The 18,133-nt window shown below is 35.9% G+C and overlaps 2 protein-coding genes across 4 annotated transcripts; both read right to left on the reverse strand.

The window, feature by feature from the left end:
• Positions 1–3,371: 3,371 nt before the first annotated feature.
• On the reverse strand, positions 3,372–4,339 carry LOC144574650 (uncharacterized). The gene is made up of 2 exons (XM_078324660.1): positions 3,866–4,339; positions 3,372–3,725 (listed from the first exon to the last, which is right to left on the reverse strand). The coding sequence occupies exons 1-2, from the start codon at positions 4,313–4,315 to the stop codon at positions 3,372–3,374; spliced, it is 804 nt and encodes a 267-aa protein (XP_078180786.1). The 5' UTR covers positions 4,316–4,339.
• A 2,615-nt stretch (positions 4,340–6,954) lies between these two features.
• On the reverse strand, positions 6,955–17,388 carry LOC144574630 (RNA-binding (RRM/RBD/RNP motifs) family protein). 3 transcript variants are annotated; one of them, XM_078324639.1, is made up of 19 exons: positions 17,117–17,388; positions 16,947–17,007; positions 16,727–16,763; positions 16,463–16,593; positions 15,954–16,067; positions 15,784–15,865; positions 15,543–15,673; positions 14,875–15,014; positions 13,852–13,902; positions 13,690–13,772; positions 12,542–12,596; positions 12,150–12,267; positions 11,187–11,625; positions 10,376–10,589; positions 10,134–10,204; positions 9,635–9,803; positions 9,415–9,547; positions 8,124–8,638; positions 6,955–7,499 (listed from the first exon to the last, which is right to left on the reverse strand). In XM_078324639.1, exons 1-19 carry the CDS (start codon positions 17,231–17,233, stop codon positions 7,236–7,238), a joined length of 2,925 nt encoding a protein of 974 aa, XP_078180765.1. In that variant the 5' UTR covers positions 17,234–17,388; the 3' UTR covers positions 6,955–7,235. The 3 variants fall into 3 exon arrangements, with proteins under 3 accessions (XP_078180765.1, XP_078180767.1, XP_078180766.1); XM_078324641.1 differs by having other exon boundaries at positions 12,162–12,267; positions 17,117–17,360; XM_078324640.1 differs by having other exon boundaries at positions 15,954–16,064; positions 17,117–17,333.
• Positions 17,389–18,133: the final 745 nt, after the last annotated feature.

The raw sequence follows: 18,133 nt of genomic DNA on the forward strand, positions 1-18,133 counted from the left end.
GCGACCGGTGGCGGTGGCGGTGGCGGCGGAGCACCTTGCTGCTGTGGTGTGGCAGCAGCCACTGGTAGCGGTGGCAGCGCCTCTGGCAGTGGTGGAAGCACGGCTAACTGCTGGTTGGGCTGTTCTTGCGGTACTTGTAGTGTATCAACACCAAACCCTTCAAACAGGTCTGCCTATAATGGGTCATTCAGTGCACTCAGATAAGCCTCCTCTTCTTCTTGACGGCACGCTGCCTCCTCATTCTCACGACGCACATCCTCTGCCAGATCCCTCAATTCCGCCCCCAGAAAACCATCCAGCTCATCCGTTGGCGTTTCATTTGGATCAAAATCGAAGGTTGAGTCGGAGTTGTCAGAGAAAACTGGATCGGAGTGGTACCTAGGATTTATTTCCTGACTCGACTCCTCATGACCTAGATAGTCCTCAATTCCCAGGTCGTTGTCCTTATCCTCTTCCACGGGCTCCTCTATTGGTTCCTCTTCTGCTTGGGGCCCGAGCTGCTCTATCTCCATGTAATCAAGGCCTGAATCTTCATCAGTTTGGGGAATAGAGTAGTCACAGCTGAGGGGCGTTATTAAAGGCTCGTTTGGATAAGAGATGTCAGTTGGATTTGGTAGTGGAATGCTTATTGGGTTTGGGGAATTGATGGTTGCTGGGTTCTGTGGTGAAAGACTCTTTTGGTTTGGGGAGGATATTTCAATTGGGTTATGTTTCTGGCCTAGAGTCAATTTAGTTGGTGTTTGTGGATTAGGGTCTGTTTGGGTGTTTGTGGTTATGTTATCAAGAGGGCCTTTGTTTGAATTTTGTTGGCCCGATATAAGGCCCAAGGTAGCTTGGCTGTCATTTGCTTCAATATTCAAATCAGGGGTTTGAAATTCGGACCCTCCTAAAATCGTCCCATCTGTCCGTGCAAAGGTACGAGAATGATTACCTGAGGCATGCGTTGGCAGGAAACAAGTCCTAGGTACTGTTGTATGTGTACGTCCCTGGTTTAAATTCTCATTCCTTTGCTCTCCATTTTGGTTATCACTTGGGTCCTCCAGTTCATTTGAAATCAGAATTCCTTTCAACTTCTGTAGTGGATCCTGTTTTTGCTTAACGGGTACAGCCGGCACCCCCACCTCTCTAGCCTTGTAATTCGTTATCGCCTTCTCCCTGAGATACTCTTCGAATAGGGGGCTGGACTTGACAGATTGGTAGAGCCTATCCTTCTCCGGGCCGGAAGCGAGGCCGGACCAAATAGCAAAAAGCACATCCGAGTCTATTGTTATGACTTGCCTGTTATCCGTTGGGTTTGAGATGTCTGTTGCCGCCTTAGCATTTGCATTTTGGATTTTTGCAAAGTCTAGTTCCGTGGGAGTCGGGTCAGCAGGAGTTGCCAATGGAATTGTTTCCTCAAGCCAGCTTGTAACTATCACCTCAACGTCACGTGCAATCCCACGAATCCACATACGTAATGCATGCGGAATGACATCTAGTTTCGGCACCGCTACCACCGCATACATGCTATCAAGTGAGTTGACTTTGTTCATGGGCGCATGATCAAGTACAATCCCAAAGGAGCTAGCGCCTGCAATCAGATGCTCCACACACCATGCTTGAGGGGACATGTGTTTGAGCTCTATCCAAACCTTAAATTTAAGGCTCATTGGGTATCCGTTCACTGCCGAGTTCCACGGGAAGGCAACGTAACCGAGTTCTTGTAGCGGTTTGGAATATGCTTGAAGGAATCGGGTTCTATCATAGCCCGATGGTAGGAAAAGTAGGTATTGAGTTCCCGACATGTGCGTTAACGGGTATGGGTAGTCCGAGTTGGTCGTAACCATCAATGCCGATTGTAGAATGTTCGTGGTGTGTGTGGATCGAAGCCTTGCATCGATGACAATTGCCCTATTAAGCTCCACCACATCTTGCTTCATCTTGTTCGTTTCTGGCACAAAGACCAAGGCCATCTTGGGCCGATTCGGTGGCAGCTTCGATTCCCCCATGTTGCCACGTGGTACGAGCGGGTCAAATCGTGCCTGTGCCGAATGGAGACCAGCAGTGCACTGTTTTGCCTCATGGCCCTTACCTCTACACTTGGCACACACTCGTTTTTCGCTTTTGCAACCTTTTTGGTCGTGACCTAACTCTAGACAATTGTAACATCGGTTCCGCCATAGGTGGTGAGCCGGGTTGGGCGGCATTGGTAACTGAGGGTGAGTGTTCTGTGGTGCTTGGGGAGTCGTAGGGTTGTTTGGGGCGTCTGGGTTTAGAGGCCAAGGGCATTGGTCTATGAAATGGGGCCATGGAGGTGATTGAAAACGTTGGGAGGAGAAAGCCAAAGGCTGCTGAAGGTTTTGTCCCACTATATGGGCATATGAGAGTCCCTGTGGAGCTAAACGGTTTGAAGGAGGAGTTATATGAGCATTGAATGGTGGCTGCATTAAATTGGTGTTGTATTTTTGTTGTTTTTCGCCATTAAATGCTCAGAGGATGACTGGATCAAGGAGTTAGGTGTGAGTGATAAACGATAAGGGGGGTGGGTTTTTGTATAGGTTGTTTTTCTGCACGCACATGTCCAGATAATCGAGCAAAACATAAATTAAATTAGCTTGTGCACTTAGTCCATCTATAACGTATCTCAACATTATTTTAGAAGGAAAAAAACTCCATTGCTTAATCGAGCAAAACATAAATTATAGTTTCATTCTTGAGTAAAGCTAGGGTGTATTATATTCACTAAGAGAGTTTGATAAGCACAATTTCAAAAATCTATTGAACTAGCTTCAAATGATGAACCCAAACAATTGAAGTCCATCTACTTCACAAGTGATGCATGTACATGTAAAATTTTAATTTTTGTAAGAAACAATACTTCCATTGTAAAGCAAGACACCTGGTTTTTTAGCACGTAATTCTGTATCAGAGTCAATTCAACAAAATTTCCAGATAATCAATAAATTCTTCTTATGTCTAAGTGCATCAGTTTTTCTGATATCAAACATGTACTAGTGCACAAGCTAATAAGTTTATCGATATACCAAAAATTACATGTAAATGCTAATCATGAACAAAAAATGTAGCAGCACAAGCAGAGCTACATAATATAAATTAGAATCGAGTCATTTCAAACATTCCTGTGGAATTGGGACATGGGGTTATCTACTTTGTTAATACTGCACAAAGATTAAATGCCTATAAAGTTTGAAACAATTCCAAGAATATGACCTTTGTTTTGCACAAATAAATACATAATACAAACATTGTCTTCCTGATCAATTTCATTATGCACAAAATTTCAATAGACTCCAAAAAACAAAACACAAAATCTGACTAGATGAATACTTTAGTTAAAACAGAAACAGCCTAAGGCTAAGATTTGAATCTAGTTATTTAGGTGGTGCTAGGCTCTTTAGAACTGATATGTGTTCATCAATGGAGATATTTAGTGAAATGCGAAGGTCAGTTAGCAATGCCTCCTGCTCCCAGCTCATGGGCCCATTTGCATGCAGTGCAACCATTGTTGAGCGATACTTCTCCAACTCTGGTTTATTTTCTGCACTCTTCGAAATGTACTTCGTGGCGGCTATTGTGCTCTCTGCATCACTATCACAGCGGCTAAAGACATCAATATCATGCTGGTACGGTCTACCACTGGTATCACAGCTACCCGTAGAGGACATTGTGCTCTCACTTGGACATGGCAACTCTTTATAAACTCTACGGTGCACCATAGTGGAATCCTATTATAAAATTGTAAGAAAATAATAATTACCAAGTAATTAAATAAAATGTTTGAAACCCCCCCCCCCCCCCCCCCCCCCAAAAAAAAAAAAAAGAAAGAAACTGAAAGGACAAATTAAGGAGGTTGAGATTGTGTTACCTTCTTGACAAGAAGCCATTTGTTGTTTTCCCACTTTTGCACGCATCTCATATTGCATAGCCTAACTCTAACATTTTCAGCATGCCCAAAAAACACCACAGAATAAAAATAAAAGTTATTACCACGTCCATGAACAATACTAGTTATCTTCCCAACCTTCCAAGCGCCGTGCACAAACACCTCTACTACATCACCCGATACCCACTTGATAGGTTCATTCCTCGCAGGAGGACATGGACGGATTGCATTCCTCAGCACCTTCTCTGCATTTGTGCTGTTCTGTGGAGAAGAGGGCAGTAAGTCGTACTGCACCAAGTAGGTGCGGCCGTTGCCACAAACAATCTGGCCTGGCCGCCAAAATCCAGTGGGGAAACTTTTGGTGGTGCAAAACACCTCCACCTTACTACCTTTTGTTAACCTCATCACATTTGATGCTTTCACTGGTCTCATGGTTTGTTCTTGTTAATTTCTTCAAATCCTAATTCAAAACAAAAGAACTTGTAGATAAAATTTCAGTTTTACTGGTAAAGGACAATAGAACTTTGTGCAGGCTCTGGAACAGGTTAAGGTTTGAGAGTAAATTGTTAATTTGAGACCAACCAAAATGTCCGGTTTTACTGGCTAGGTACAATTTTGAAAGTTAAGAGTAAGCCTTCTGTATGTCATCGGAAAGGTTCAAATTTAAAAATTAAGAAAGTAAAATTACTCTGTTTCATCCGAATTATTTTAGGTAAAAGTGGTTCTGACAAAAAAAAAATTCGAATATGATTCAAGTATTAAACAATTCTGGTAATATAAATCATAGGTAATTTCAGATTAATTTAAAACTTTTGCAAAATAAATTCAAAAATAAGTTTGTCATATATTATCTAATATTTATATAGCTCATATATATTGAGTATCATTTAGAGATGCATTACGGGCCTACGGCTTGCTAGATTGTGGTTTGAACAAGCACAAATATAAAAATATAAAACAAGCATTACTTTTCATCACATTTGTAATTATGTTATATGAACCATATAGATTATATCTAAAATATTAAATTTCAAAATTAAACATTATTTGTTGAGATTATTGAGATTGACATGTAGTCATGTCAAATTTAATAGAAAACACTAATCCTTCGGATAAATTGAGGAATTATATCAAGAAAACAAGTCAAACAACTGTATATATTTACATTCTAAAAGTAAATAGAAGTATAGAACAAGAGGAGATAATTTCTTTTACAATGATAAAACATTATTTTGTTCTGTTTTCTACTTGCAACCCAAAAAAAAAATGTTAAATAATTAATTCCGGTCCCCATTGTTAAAAAAAGAAGAAGATAAAGTTACAACTAAGAATTCTCCGACAAGATCAATACAAACCCTAACCAGTTAACAAAAGAAACCGGAGCATTTTGAATTAGTACGTATCGTTGGAAAATTTGATAAACCAAAGAAATAACATGCAATCTAAATACAACAATTAATTAGGACAATCATAAATATTATTTATCATCACTTTTGATCTTGTAAAATTATTCCCTACTTGCAAAGTATATAACGGTCTCAGCATTTATGGGACAAAAATTGTAGGTCGAATGAATACTAACTTATGAATATGGTGAGAATTAACAAAGATAATTTAATTCTTTGAATAAAGAAATGAAATTGAGGACGATAGTTACCTTGTAGATTGAACAATATGCTCCCGTTTATCAGCCTATGCTTTAAGAAACTATCTGAACAGAATGGTAGAAAGATATGGAATATCGTTTTAAATAATATCCGAGGCTAAGTATTTCTTACCGACTTACCATATCCAACAGCTGAAGTGTTAGTTACATGTATAGATTTCTTTATTTTAACTGACACCTCATCTTATTTTTGGAGGATTATTTTTAGATTACGATCCTCTGGAATTTAAGGAAATTGGATGGTTTAGGCAGATAAAATTTGTTTATTTCTAATCTGGGTGGAGAACTAGGTTAATTAGTGAATAGCTTTTTTTTTATTACGGTCCACTGTGTTTACTGCATCAAAGAAATACAAGAATTCCTCAATCTTCATAAGTAAAATAAATAAAAAATATCCAAAAATTTCTCAATTAGAATCAAACTATCCTGAACATTAATTGTTACACGGATTCAACAAAAATACCATTCTCTGCTTCTAAAAAATTATCCGTTTATTATATAAGGTATTTTGAGCGCTAATAGCAAAATGAAGATGCTATTTTGAGAGCAACAATCTAAATTTGTATTCTGCTCAATAATATAATTGTTGCTCTTAAAATAGCACTCATAAATTATTATCATCAGCAAGTAGGAATGTGACACGGATCACATGTAAAATCATTGTCGTGTCCAAGTTAATTTTTTATGTGTCTGTGCCGTTGCATGATCAAAATTATAAGAAATGATTGCGACACATTAATCGCTCAATGATCACACGTGTCATAATCAAACATGATGTGAATCATGATCATGTAATCACGTGTCATGTCGTATCTCGTGCTATTTCATGTTGTGAGCAGGTCAATTCATTTGTTGTACCGTGCTATGCCTTTTTTTCTTTAACACGTGAAGGTAATCACAACATACAAATAAATATCACATGAAATACCCGAGTCATAACACGTAACCGGTATGCATTGTGTGTCATGATCGTGACACGATCATAACATGACATGTTTGATAACATCATGTGTGTCATGACACGATCATGACATGACATGTTTGACAACATCGTGAATTTTTTACATCCCTATCATTAATGTTTAGACCATATGGAGACATTACTTATAATTGCTTTTCATATTGATTGGCAACACCATTCATTAACATAAACCACGAACTGATTTTAAAGTTGTATGGAAAAATAGTAATAAACAAATCATGTAGAATTTGTTAAATAAAATAGTAATATATAGTAAAAATTATTTTTATACTTGTTATACCAACTAAATATATTAATCAATGAAGATGCATGGATTATTTGACTATTCTTTTGTTGTTGTTATTTCAAATTAGATAAAGATCTAATAATGAAGAATATGTAGTAACTTATAAATGGTCCTTGTGCTAGAAGATTGCATAATCACCAGAAAATAAAAATAAATAAATAAATAATTGAAAGAAATGGACGGAGGCAAAATTGTCTATAAAGTTCAAGTTTCAACTGGCGGATAACACCATTATACAATAGACACCACATAACTAGAAAAAGTGTACAAAAACATCAAATTAAATACTCTATCATTAAATAATTTGTTCAGAAAACAAAATTTTACAATTCAACAGACCTCAAGCAAAACATTCTGATTTTGAACAGAACCAAAGATGCAAAAACAGTAAACAAAATTTCTCAATCTTTCCTCGAGCTCAAGCAGACGACTCAAACCACCTTCTCACTTCCCCATTACTGGTTTTTGAAGCATCTTTTGTTTTACTATTGTTGTCTTGCTTATTTTTAAACTTTGAACGGTACTGTTCAATTAATTGGTCGAGCTTGTCAACCACCTCCTCCCCAGAAGAAGACTTTTTCTTTTGTTTCTTTCGTGTTTTGATCATGTCTTGACCACCTTCATGTTTCTCTTTCCTTTTTCTCAAAACAGTTGTTCGTCCCACCTCATCGGGTGCACTTATCTGCATATGATCATAACTGTAAAGGGCACCACTTTGCAGAGGCAAAACAGAGTCTAAAACTACACCAATATAATTTTAACTAGGTCAAATTAATTTGTTAATGTTCAGTCGTCTGACAAATTGGTTCACACCAAATTACCAAATTTTGAAGGTGTAGATTATATAAACTAGTATACCAGATAAATTGTATAAAAATTTAAGTGCATGCAGTTGTATACAATACTGCCTCAAAACCTATCGAATAAACTTCAAACGACTAATCCAAACTGTTGAAATTAATATACTTCACGAGCAATGTGTTTACATGCAAAATTTATAAATTCTCAATTCATTTAGAATAAAGTCAAGGATTAAAAAAAAAACTTATAAGATATAATTTTAATGCATTTTTTTTTCATCAATTTTTGACAGCTTCACTTTATACTAAATGAATTCAAAATTTTATATATTTAACATGTAAACACATAACTCATAAAGTAGATCGATTTCAACGGTTTGGAAACATCATTCGAAACCTATCCGATAGGTTTTCAAGGCAGCAACACAGCATGTCGTTATACTATCAATAGCACGCCAGCCAACTCCAAATTATAACTATAAGGAGAGAAAAATGAAAATATTTACCTTCCCTGCAACTTTTGTCGGTTTTCCTCCCATTCTTTTGCCATCCTGCACATTCTCCTTGGGACCATTTTTACCTTCTTGAAACTCAGTGGCATTTTTGTCAGTGTTACTTCCCTTATTTACCCTTTTAGAGAATCTCCCACCCTTTTTTGGTTCTTTGCTGATACCAACAACGCCAACCTCATTATTGTCATTAGATGTTTCGTTTTGGTTTTTCTCTCTCTTTGCTCTTTTAGGAGTCCTCTTGTCATCTGGCTTCTTATCAGAAGCACTCTGCTGTGTGTTAACTTCATTATTGTCATTAGATGCTTCGTTTTGGTTTTTCTCTTTCTTCACTCTTTTAGGAGTCCTTTTGCCATCCAGCTTCTTATCAGAAGTGCTGTGTGGTATGTTGTCTTTTGGTAATCTATTTTTCTTTTCTTCATTCCATTCCTTTCTCTTATTTTGAATGTGCAGTTTCTCAAAGTTCTCCAAAGCAAACTCCACTATGGGCCTGCGATCAGGTCCAAACGTATCTACATGAAAATAAGTGAAGTGTAGACATACATCAGCAGAAAAGAATATCAAGTATCAAACATCACTTGTGAAGCATTAGAGAGTGCTGAAATCTCAACGTCAATACCAAGGTAGAGTGAGGCTATGGTAATATGCATATTACGGATTGACCCGTGCTATGGATTCATATCTCAATATTTAAAGTTCAAACAGTCGATCCAAACCGTTAAACATGATCTCCATATGAAAGTGTACTTGGAGAGCAAATTTTACAATTTTTAGAATTTTTTTACTATATTTTTTTCGATAGGTAGAAAATCACAACTTTTGGATGTCCAGAGTTCTCAAATCAAGTGATATTCTACCTATCTAAAAAAAATCTAAAAAATGTAAAATTTGGTCTGCATGTACATTTTCATACAAAGATCATGTTGAACGGTTCAGATTGACTGTTTAGACTTTATAATCAGATCGACTGTTTAGACTTTATAAACAGAGATATGAGTCCATAGCGCGGGCTGCTTGTGTAATATGCATATTACGCCTCACTCTACCAAGGTCTGTACTAATTGGAGATTCATACATTATAATTTTGTGTTTAGCTTATTACTTATATTTTTTAGTGTGAGGTTGTCGTGTGAAGAAACTACTAGTACCAGTATCATGCCAGCTATCAATGAAATTAAATGTACCATGACTATTATATAAAGTTATAAACCCTAAGAGACAACAGCATGTTAGTGCTCTTAAAAATAAACACCAGTATTGTACCGGCTAAAAACAGAGCTCAACGTACCAGGATTGTTATTTAAAACCCTCAAGGCAACAATTGCATGTTCATGCTCTTTAAAATCAACAAATGCCACACCACGAGAGTGTTTGTTGGTACCAGTCTCGCCCTTTTTCTTGTCGTTTTTCAAAATGTTAACCTGATTAACATAAATAGATTATATAAAATTTGGAATACATACAAATAAAATAGAAAAATTCAAAGAATAAAAAAGAACTAAGGAAACCTTATTAATGACAGGTCTCTGCTTCGAGGCACGAGAGAGCACAGCATCTATGCAGAGCTTCTTTACATCTTTAGGCGTCATATTTTTTGGTAAATTATATATAATTAACCTTGTTTTTGATACATGGAATTTAGGAGACTGGAGCATCTCAGTTTTCCGCTTTGCCGCCCTGAGCAAATGATAAGTCAAATACCAAACTGTTAGTAAGATTTGGAAGGTTGTTTAACTATGCAAAATAATTATGCATCTATTTATGCGAAGTTATGTTCAGGCATTTAGCATGAGCACGAAGGTGGTGTAACCATACAAAGCTAGGGGAATGACAAGAAAACATTCTTGATTTCATTTTTTTTATTTAAAAGTGTATTACTCGAATTACATTTACTCATATGGTTTAAACTTTATCAAAGTATATTCTGCTTTAAGAATTTTATATATATATAGGAATATATATATATATATATATATATAGAGAGAGAGAGAGAGAGAGAAGACTTACGTTTCACGTTTCTTCATGTCAGCCTCTGATACACCCTCGGCAGCTGGAGTTCCAGGTAAAATTTCACCTTCCTGTCCCAAAAACAATTTACCAAAAAATATCCAAATGAGTAAAATCAAATCCATAATAAGAAACATCAATGAAAAGAAAATAAGAAAATTACAAACCTAAGCCTTTTAAATTTGGTAGTGACACTCCCCATAAAAAGTTAAATTAATGTATTATACGGGCATAAACTCCACCTTTGCCAAGTATAAATTACGACGGTCCTGAACTTCACACTTTGCCTTCTCGGCTTCTTTCTTTTGAGCTGATTCCTTATCAATTGCTATTGTGACCTTCAGCGCCCTTCCTTTTATTAAAACTCCAAGGCCTGGTGCCGCATTGGATGCAGTGACTGCTGCTTCAGCCGCAGAGGAAGTAGAGAACTTAAGAAAACCTGTTCCCCTAGGTCTCCTACACATTAATACAATAACAAAAACAATACACAGTAAAGAAATGATAATAGGAAGCAACATTTACGAAAACTGTGATAATACGGATACGTACAACCCCAACAACAATACTGATGTTAATACAGTAAATAGTATCAATCGTATTGATATTAATGAACAAACACAAATGTACAACCCCAAGCGAAAATCTCAAAAAAATTAGCATATGATTATATGCTGAGATTAAAGGAAGCCTAGGCACACCACTATCATATTATTACACATTGTCATGCATTGCCATATTTGTACTTCTTATATATAACAAAAAAAACTAAAAATAAAACCTCCATCAAACTGGTCAGATATCTGGCAGGAATCACATCAAAATCTCAAATAAAAAAACAATTACATTAAAAGTACAAAACAATAACAACATGTCTGGCTGCTCCAATAGAATTTAGATTAGTAAGTATAAAACAAAAGTAGAATATACAGAGAAATAGTACTGATAAAATATCCAGCTGGCTATCTACTGGTGCAGAGGCATGGTACTAAGATCTGATATGTAAATCCCTTATAGAGACAAAAAGGACATTTGCCAAGAGAGATCATTGCTAACCTGGTGATTTTATGAAGAACTGGGAAAAATGACTCGACCTTGCCGAACAGAGAAAACTTCTCTATGACCTCCTCTTTTGTAGTATCAAAAGGGAGATTATTAATGAAAACCGTTCGATCCAAATCACCACTTTCCTTTCTCTTTCCCTTCACATCTTTGCTCTGATGGGTAGTAGCTGCTTGCTGTTGAATCTCCTCATCAATCTCCGATTCATTGCTTTCAGGCGATGCTTCCAAGTCTGAATCTTCTTTTGGTGCTTCTGACTCAGGAAGAGAGGAGGATTTAATTAGGCTCTCTAGAACCTTTTTAGAAACTTCCGCTTCGGCCTCAAAATCCTGTGTATTGTTGATCTCAGCATCGAAGTCTTCTTCGGCGCTTTCGATTTCTTCCAGGTCACTACTTTCACTATCAATGTCAGCGCCATTTGAATTTTCATCTCCTGGAAATAGAGAAATTAAAGTAAGTTATATTTGTGTATTATTACTTGGGTTTATTTAGGAACTCTTTGAGATGATGAATGCTCCAGAATCTAGAAAGCTATGCTTAGTACAAATTTGCACAGATAAGTTAATTAGCCGAATCAATTACTCTATGGAGAGATTTAAACAAAATGTACTGTAATAACAATGAGGATTAAGCAATGAAAGAATGATAAGTTTTTGTGCATCTTTCTTTTTTTATTCTACTGTTCTGTTTTGCGCAGATGTTGGGCCAATCACTATTGGTAGGAATAATTTAGTATTCACAAATTAACTAGGTTATTGCGTAAATTGCAGGCTAACCAACAGTAATTTGTCATTCCTACTGTTGCTAAATTCAATATGAAATGACATCCCGAATTGGGGCAATTATCATCGGTCATTCCTGCTACCTAACTATATTTCTTGTGAGAGGCATGCAGATCATTGTGACCTTTATAGGATTTGTAAGGGAAAATTTAATAATATACCAAAATATTCTTACCGAGGCCATCACCTGAGGTGGTAGATTTTGTGGCAACATCATATACTTTCTTTGGCAAAGACCAATCAACTGCTACAGTTCTCTTCAAAAATTTGCGCCCATTTATATTTTTTATGGCCTTCAAAAAGAAGTATGATAGCATAAAACTACTTGGTCAATAACCTCTTCTTACATCACATAAAATCAGTCATTTCTTATCATTATACTATACTAGTACTAAGGCCAACAAAGATCTTACAATATCGACATTTCAGATCATGCTAGTGATTTGAGATTAATCAAATGAGGTAACAAATAAACTGATAAAACTGACTAATGTTCAATTTCCTTCTGTATTGAGGTACAGTTCAATACCAGTGTTCCAGAAATAATAATGTTGGTATATATCGTACATTTTCAGCATGCTGCTTGCTGGTGAAAGAGACAAACGCAAAGCCCTTTGAAATTCTGAAAGGAAAAGGAAATAGGATTAGAAGACATGTCATATCAGTTTATATAGAAACATTTGAAAATAAACCCATGTTACCAACCATTTGTAAAACACCTAGAATTCCCAAGGAAGTCCGAGATATTTTATTGACTAACAAATTTATCCCATTGAGATGCAATCTTTATTGTAGTTCAAAACCACTTTTACTTCGACAATACAGGCATGGTTTGGTAGTCAAAGCAGTTTCATCACTTTTGTGTACCCATCGAACTTTTAGATTACTTTACCAGTTCCCAATTCTGCCCCTAACATTAACGAGTTATTTTCGCTGAAGCCAATTCAGACCACAATCAAGGCAAACAAAAGTCAATCTTGGTTCAAAGTTGTCATGAATCAATTATAAACCAGCCTCATTAAGCTTGATAACAAAGAGGGATCAAATACCTCCATTTTTTGTGCCTCCATCATAACTACATTTTTAAAACTTTAGTAACTCAAAATTTAAAACTTAAATGTCAAAATAAAACCATGTTATATGATTTACGTCATTTTCTCTATGCACATGTAAAAGATTATGACATTTCAACTTTGTTTTGATTGTTTTCAAGAGCTTGAAAAATACACTGACGTGGATAATTTCTGGAGGTTGATTATTCAACTCATTGATTCACATAAAAACAAATCAGAAAAGTGATAATCTTTTATGACATTTCAACTCTGTTTTTTGTTTTTGTTTTCAAGAGCTTGCAAAATACACTGACGTGGATAATTTCTGGACGCTGATTATTCAACTTATTGATTTCACATAAAAAAAAAACAGAAAAGTTATCATCTTTTATGTGCATATAGAGAAAATAACATAGATCACGTTAAACAGTTTTATTTTGACATATAAATTTTAGAATTTTGTTATCCCCCCCCCCCTCCTCGATAACCAAATATTAGCAGTATGGTCAATTATCTGTTTGACTCCTCATTGTATATCAGAAATAATCTAAAATGTCGGTGGTTATTTGCTAGTCTGGCCAATATTGTATATACCTTGATACATTGTAAAATGGTTACTATAGATAAAACTAACTCTCAACTAGATTCATTGTAAATAGATACCCTTCTGATGATTTATGAGGAATAGATACATCCCAAACAAACCCAGCAGAGCTGAACAGTTCCTTGATCTGCTCTTCTTTAACCTGCATCAGATCTAAATAGGTTATCATATTATAAAAATATGCTTTAGTCAAGCTTTGTTATTCCAATTTTGATGAATACCTTAAATGGAAGATTCCTGACTATAACCCTCCATTTCCTTGTCTTTGCACCCTGTAACATGTTTAAATCAGTCAGTCAATTCTTTTAAAAATATATATCTTCTACCCAGATACCAAAGCACATACTAAAGCATGTTTTTCTCAAGCAAACAAAACTTTAATTGAGTCAAGTATAACTTCCACACTATATATGTCCTCAATCAACTGTTAAACAATTTTCATATCTAAGATTCAAATATAACCCTCTAAAGTCCAAGAGCAAAAAACAGCCCTCTTCAATATACCTTTCAAGAACTACTGTAGGACCCCAAAAAGATCAAATCTCAATCTAAAACCAGCACTACCAATCAAACAGAGTCAAGTCCAAAAAAAAAAAAAAAAAAATACAGCATATAATGCTGTATTTAAATAAAACCTGAATCTTGAGATCTTAAATTTTTGGGGGACAGAAGGAGGTCACAGGTCAAGCTACAGTTAAATTTTCAGTAAAAGTGGACGGGCACCAATAGCCAAAAAGAAAGTGATAATATAACTGATGGTAACAAAATTGATGTCAAGGAAAGATCAAGACATTCAAATCCTAGTGAGTTTGTGTGGAGAGAGAGTTAAGAGTGGGTTTTGAAATCCTTTTTAGACTTAAACCTCCCCTAATTTCAACTTGTATTTCAATTAGCAATATGAAATCTTAAGGTTATATCAGTTCCAAAACACCATGACCATTAACCTGAAAATTTACAGACAAAAGTTGACACTTCCATAAAAAAAAAGGTGATGTTTTGCAAAAGGGATGGGGAGTATCAGTTTTGATCTTTCATTTTGAGGAAAAAGTAATGAAGTTAGTGACATTTTATTATAAGATTTGACTCACTTGGAGTTCTGGCATTGCTTTGGAGGACTCTTTACAAGGGTCGAGGAAAAAAATAAAGAAAGAAATAACGAAACCTGAACCATACCAGACCTGAACCCATTAAATTCCCTTTTTTATTGTTTTTTACGTGTACACAACTAACTCGCTCAAAAGTACCTCTCCACCCAGTTGCCGGGCCCACACACGTTGACCCTTGACTTCTTTCTGGTGCAACTTTTTCACACATTCTAATGCTACTTTGACACTCTCAAAAAGTAGAGCTGAAGCTTCCAAGGTGCACCCATCTCGAGCTAGCCCTGCAAGAAACAACAATCCCTTTACTACTATTGTAATTAAACAATCTAGCATGGTAAAGCTATCAAGAGGCAGCTATTTCTCAGGCACAGTACTATAGCAAACAAGTTAGTACTTAAAGAGTCTGTAATTTGCTTTAGTAAATTACTTTTCAATACCCGATAACAATGCACCGGCCCTAAATTAGTTTCCTAAAACATTCTATTTTTATGGATTTCCTTAATGATTCTCTTTTGCATATTAGACCCTACCATCCTTTTTCACAGAAATAAATCAATGTCTAATGAGTGAATCAACAATTGTTTTCAATCAAGAAATGAGATTCTGTGTCACTCTGACAAAAATGGTCATTCACTTTTTGTTTAAGGTGGGTCATTTTAGGTTCTTAAAGTTTTAAACCTTCAATCAACTAGAACAGGAAGTGTGAATTTTAATGAAAACTTCTGGCCGATAACGGGTGCTTAAGGCTAATGACATGTATGCTACAAATATTTTAACTGAAAATTTTAAAACAGAGATGATAAATATACCATGTTGTTCTAGCTCTGCTCTGGGAAGGGGATAGTTTATTGAAACTATAGTACCAATCTGGCCAGACAAACGAAATACTTCCACTGCCGCCTCAGAGTTAAGTCCGCCAAATATAACTGTTCTTGCAACCCTTCAAGAAAAAGAAAGGCAAAACAAGCAGCTTTATCAAGTAAAAGAAAGTAGCAAACCTAAACCTAAATCTAACAACTCACACCAAGCACAAATATGTTCGAATGATACCTCTGTTTATCTGAATTATCTGCTTTATCTCCAAGACCTTCTTTCACTGGCATCTTAGAATCCTTTGCTGCAACAGACTTATCTATTGACAAAGTACAACATCTTGACCAATTCAGCAAAAGAAAACAAAAACTGGGTAAAAATGATCAAATAAAACAATTTATCACTACCTGATACTATTATTGGTACTGCTACTGCTACTGGTGCTTGGGTCACCGGGTCAGTGATAGAGCCTTTTGGAGGCACTTCTGTTTCCTTTTTAGAATCAGAGTCACCTGTTTCTGCTGTTTAATAATTAGACAGATAGAAAAGAAGAAATTAGTACAAAAAGTTGCCTTGGAGCAAAAAATTAAACAATGTACAAAGGACAGTATCTTATTTTGCCTTGACAAAAAAGGACAAATTTGATTTAATACGAGTTTTGCGTCCGGTTCAACGGACTAGTTAGCCTTGCCAGAACTCTTCTTACATGGTATATCCCAGAATCCATAGACACAATTATTACAATAGATGCCCCAAGGTAAGCATAAGCAAACCAAAATAGTTTAATTGGCTAAGCAGCAAACCCATTCTCAATTTCCATACTGCTTCGGTCCATTAAAGGTGGGGGAGGATCTAGGTACAGGCCAGGCCATATTTTTCTTGAATTTTTAATTGAATTTCAAAAAAAGGAGATAACCATTCTTAGCCTTCTGCTTGCGTTGCTCCAGTGGTGCACGGTGCATTGCAAGCTTAACCCTAATTTTCCTTCCAGCAATCGCATGGTCATTTTTTAATTCAATTGCACGCTGCGCATCTGGAACAGCAGCACTGAAAGAGATAATATTAAAACAAATGGATGCAGTGATTTAGTGCCCACATATGATTAAATCATCATCATTTGTACAGCAAGTCCGCAATATAATATAAAGTGATTAAGGATGTCAAAAGGTGTTAAACTTACAACTGGACAAACCCAAATCCTCGGCTTACATCAGACCCTGCATTAGGAAAAGAATCTCAATTATAAAATAACTCTATTTAATCATATCAATCAATAAACCTAAAGATATACCTCATATTTTTTTTGTTTGCAATTGCATTAAACATGGATCAACGTGACGTTATTTATCATTGCAGTGTTGACAATAATTGTAATTTTATGATTAAAAAGGCGCTTCAACCTTTTTGCATGACCATGAAGCAACGCCGCACAGGCCCCACATCACTGAAAATCTCTTCCAGCTAAAAACCGAGAAATCAGGAAACACACAATTACTGATATTTCTTCTTCCGGTTAACAAAACATAAAAAAGGCCACAAATTGTAAAATGGAAAAGAGATGCTTCTGTACCTGAGAAGATTTGAAGGTGTAGGGGAGGTTGGAGACGAAGATGGTAGCGGGGCAGTGCGGCGTGCCGTCGCCGTCATTGGCCGCCTCACCTTTCTCATTTCTCTTCCTTTTACCCATCTGAGAGAGTCGGGGAGAGGGATGCGGGGAAGGTGTGGTTTAGTGTAGGGTTTAACGGGTGGACCGTGAAATCGAGGAGCGGAGGTGAGCGCTAGGGTTTACACTTTACACTTCGTGGTTTATTTTCATTCTTTATTCGGTTTGTAATAATTTCATACGCACCCCTGCAAACCAGCAATATTCAAACAAGCCAATTTATAAATTGAGTGATGCTTCTATGGACATAAGGACCTATTTGTAAAATGAACACTCTTTTTATTTTCAAAGTTCAAACAGTCGATCCGAACCGTTCATCTTGTTCTCCATATTTATATGTGCTTGGAGACCAAATTTTACATTTTTCTGAATTTTTTACTATTTATTAAGATGGATACAAAAAATATCAAATTCAGACCATTGAATTTTGTACCCATCTTAATAAATAGTAAAAAAATTCAGAAAAATGTAAAATTTGGTCTCCAATCACATATTAATATGGAGAACAAGATGAACGGTTCGGATCGACTGTTTGAACTTTGAAAATAAAAATATGTTCATTTTACAAATAGGTCCTTATGTCCATAGAAGCCTTTGCCTTATAAATTTACGGATCTTCCTATTAAGGGGGAATTTCATCTATAGCCTTCAAAAACTTCGAAATTACGTATTCTTCTCTAAAATTCATAATATCATATTTGCCCTTCTAAGTTTCAAAAACTTACAAATTTACTCAATTCATTACCTTTTCTATTAAAACTCATTTCAAATTTATAATATACCCATTTTACCCCTTATTAATATACCCATAATCTCTTTATTTCACTTTTATACGTGCTTTGTAATTATAAACTCGATGAAAGATAATAACTTACTAAGCTTCCTGATCTCTAAGAAAAATTTAGCGTCTCTGTCTTCTCCTCC

The sequence above is a fragment of the Carex rostrata genome, chromosome 23 (genome assembly GCF_964058835.1).
Source record: "Carex rostrata chromosome 23, lpCarRost1.2, whole genome shotgun sequence".
NCBI lineage: Eukaryota > Viridiplantae > Streptophyta > Magnoliopsida > Poales > Cyperaceae > Carex > Carex rostrata.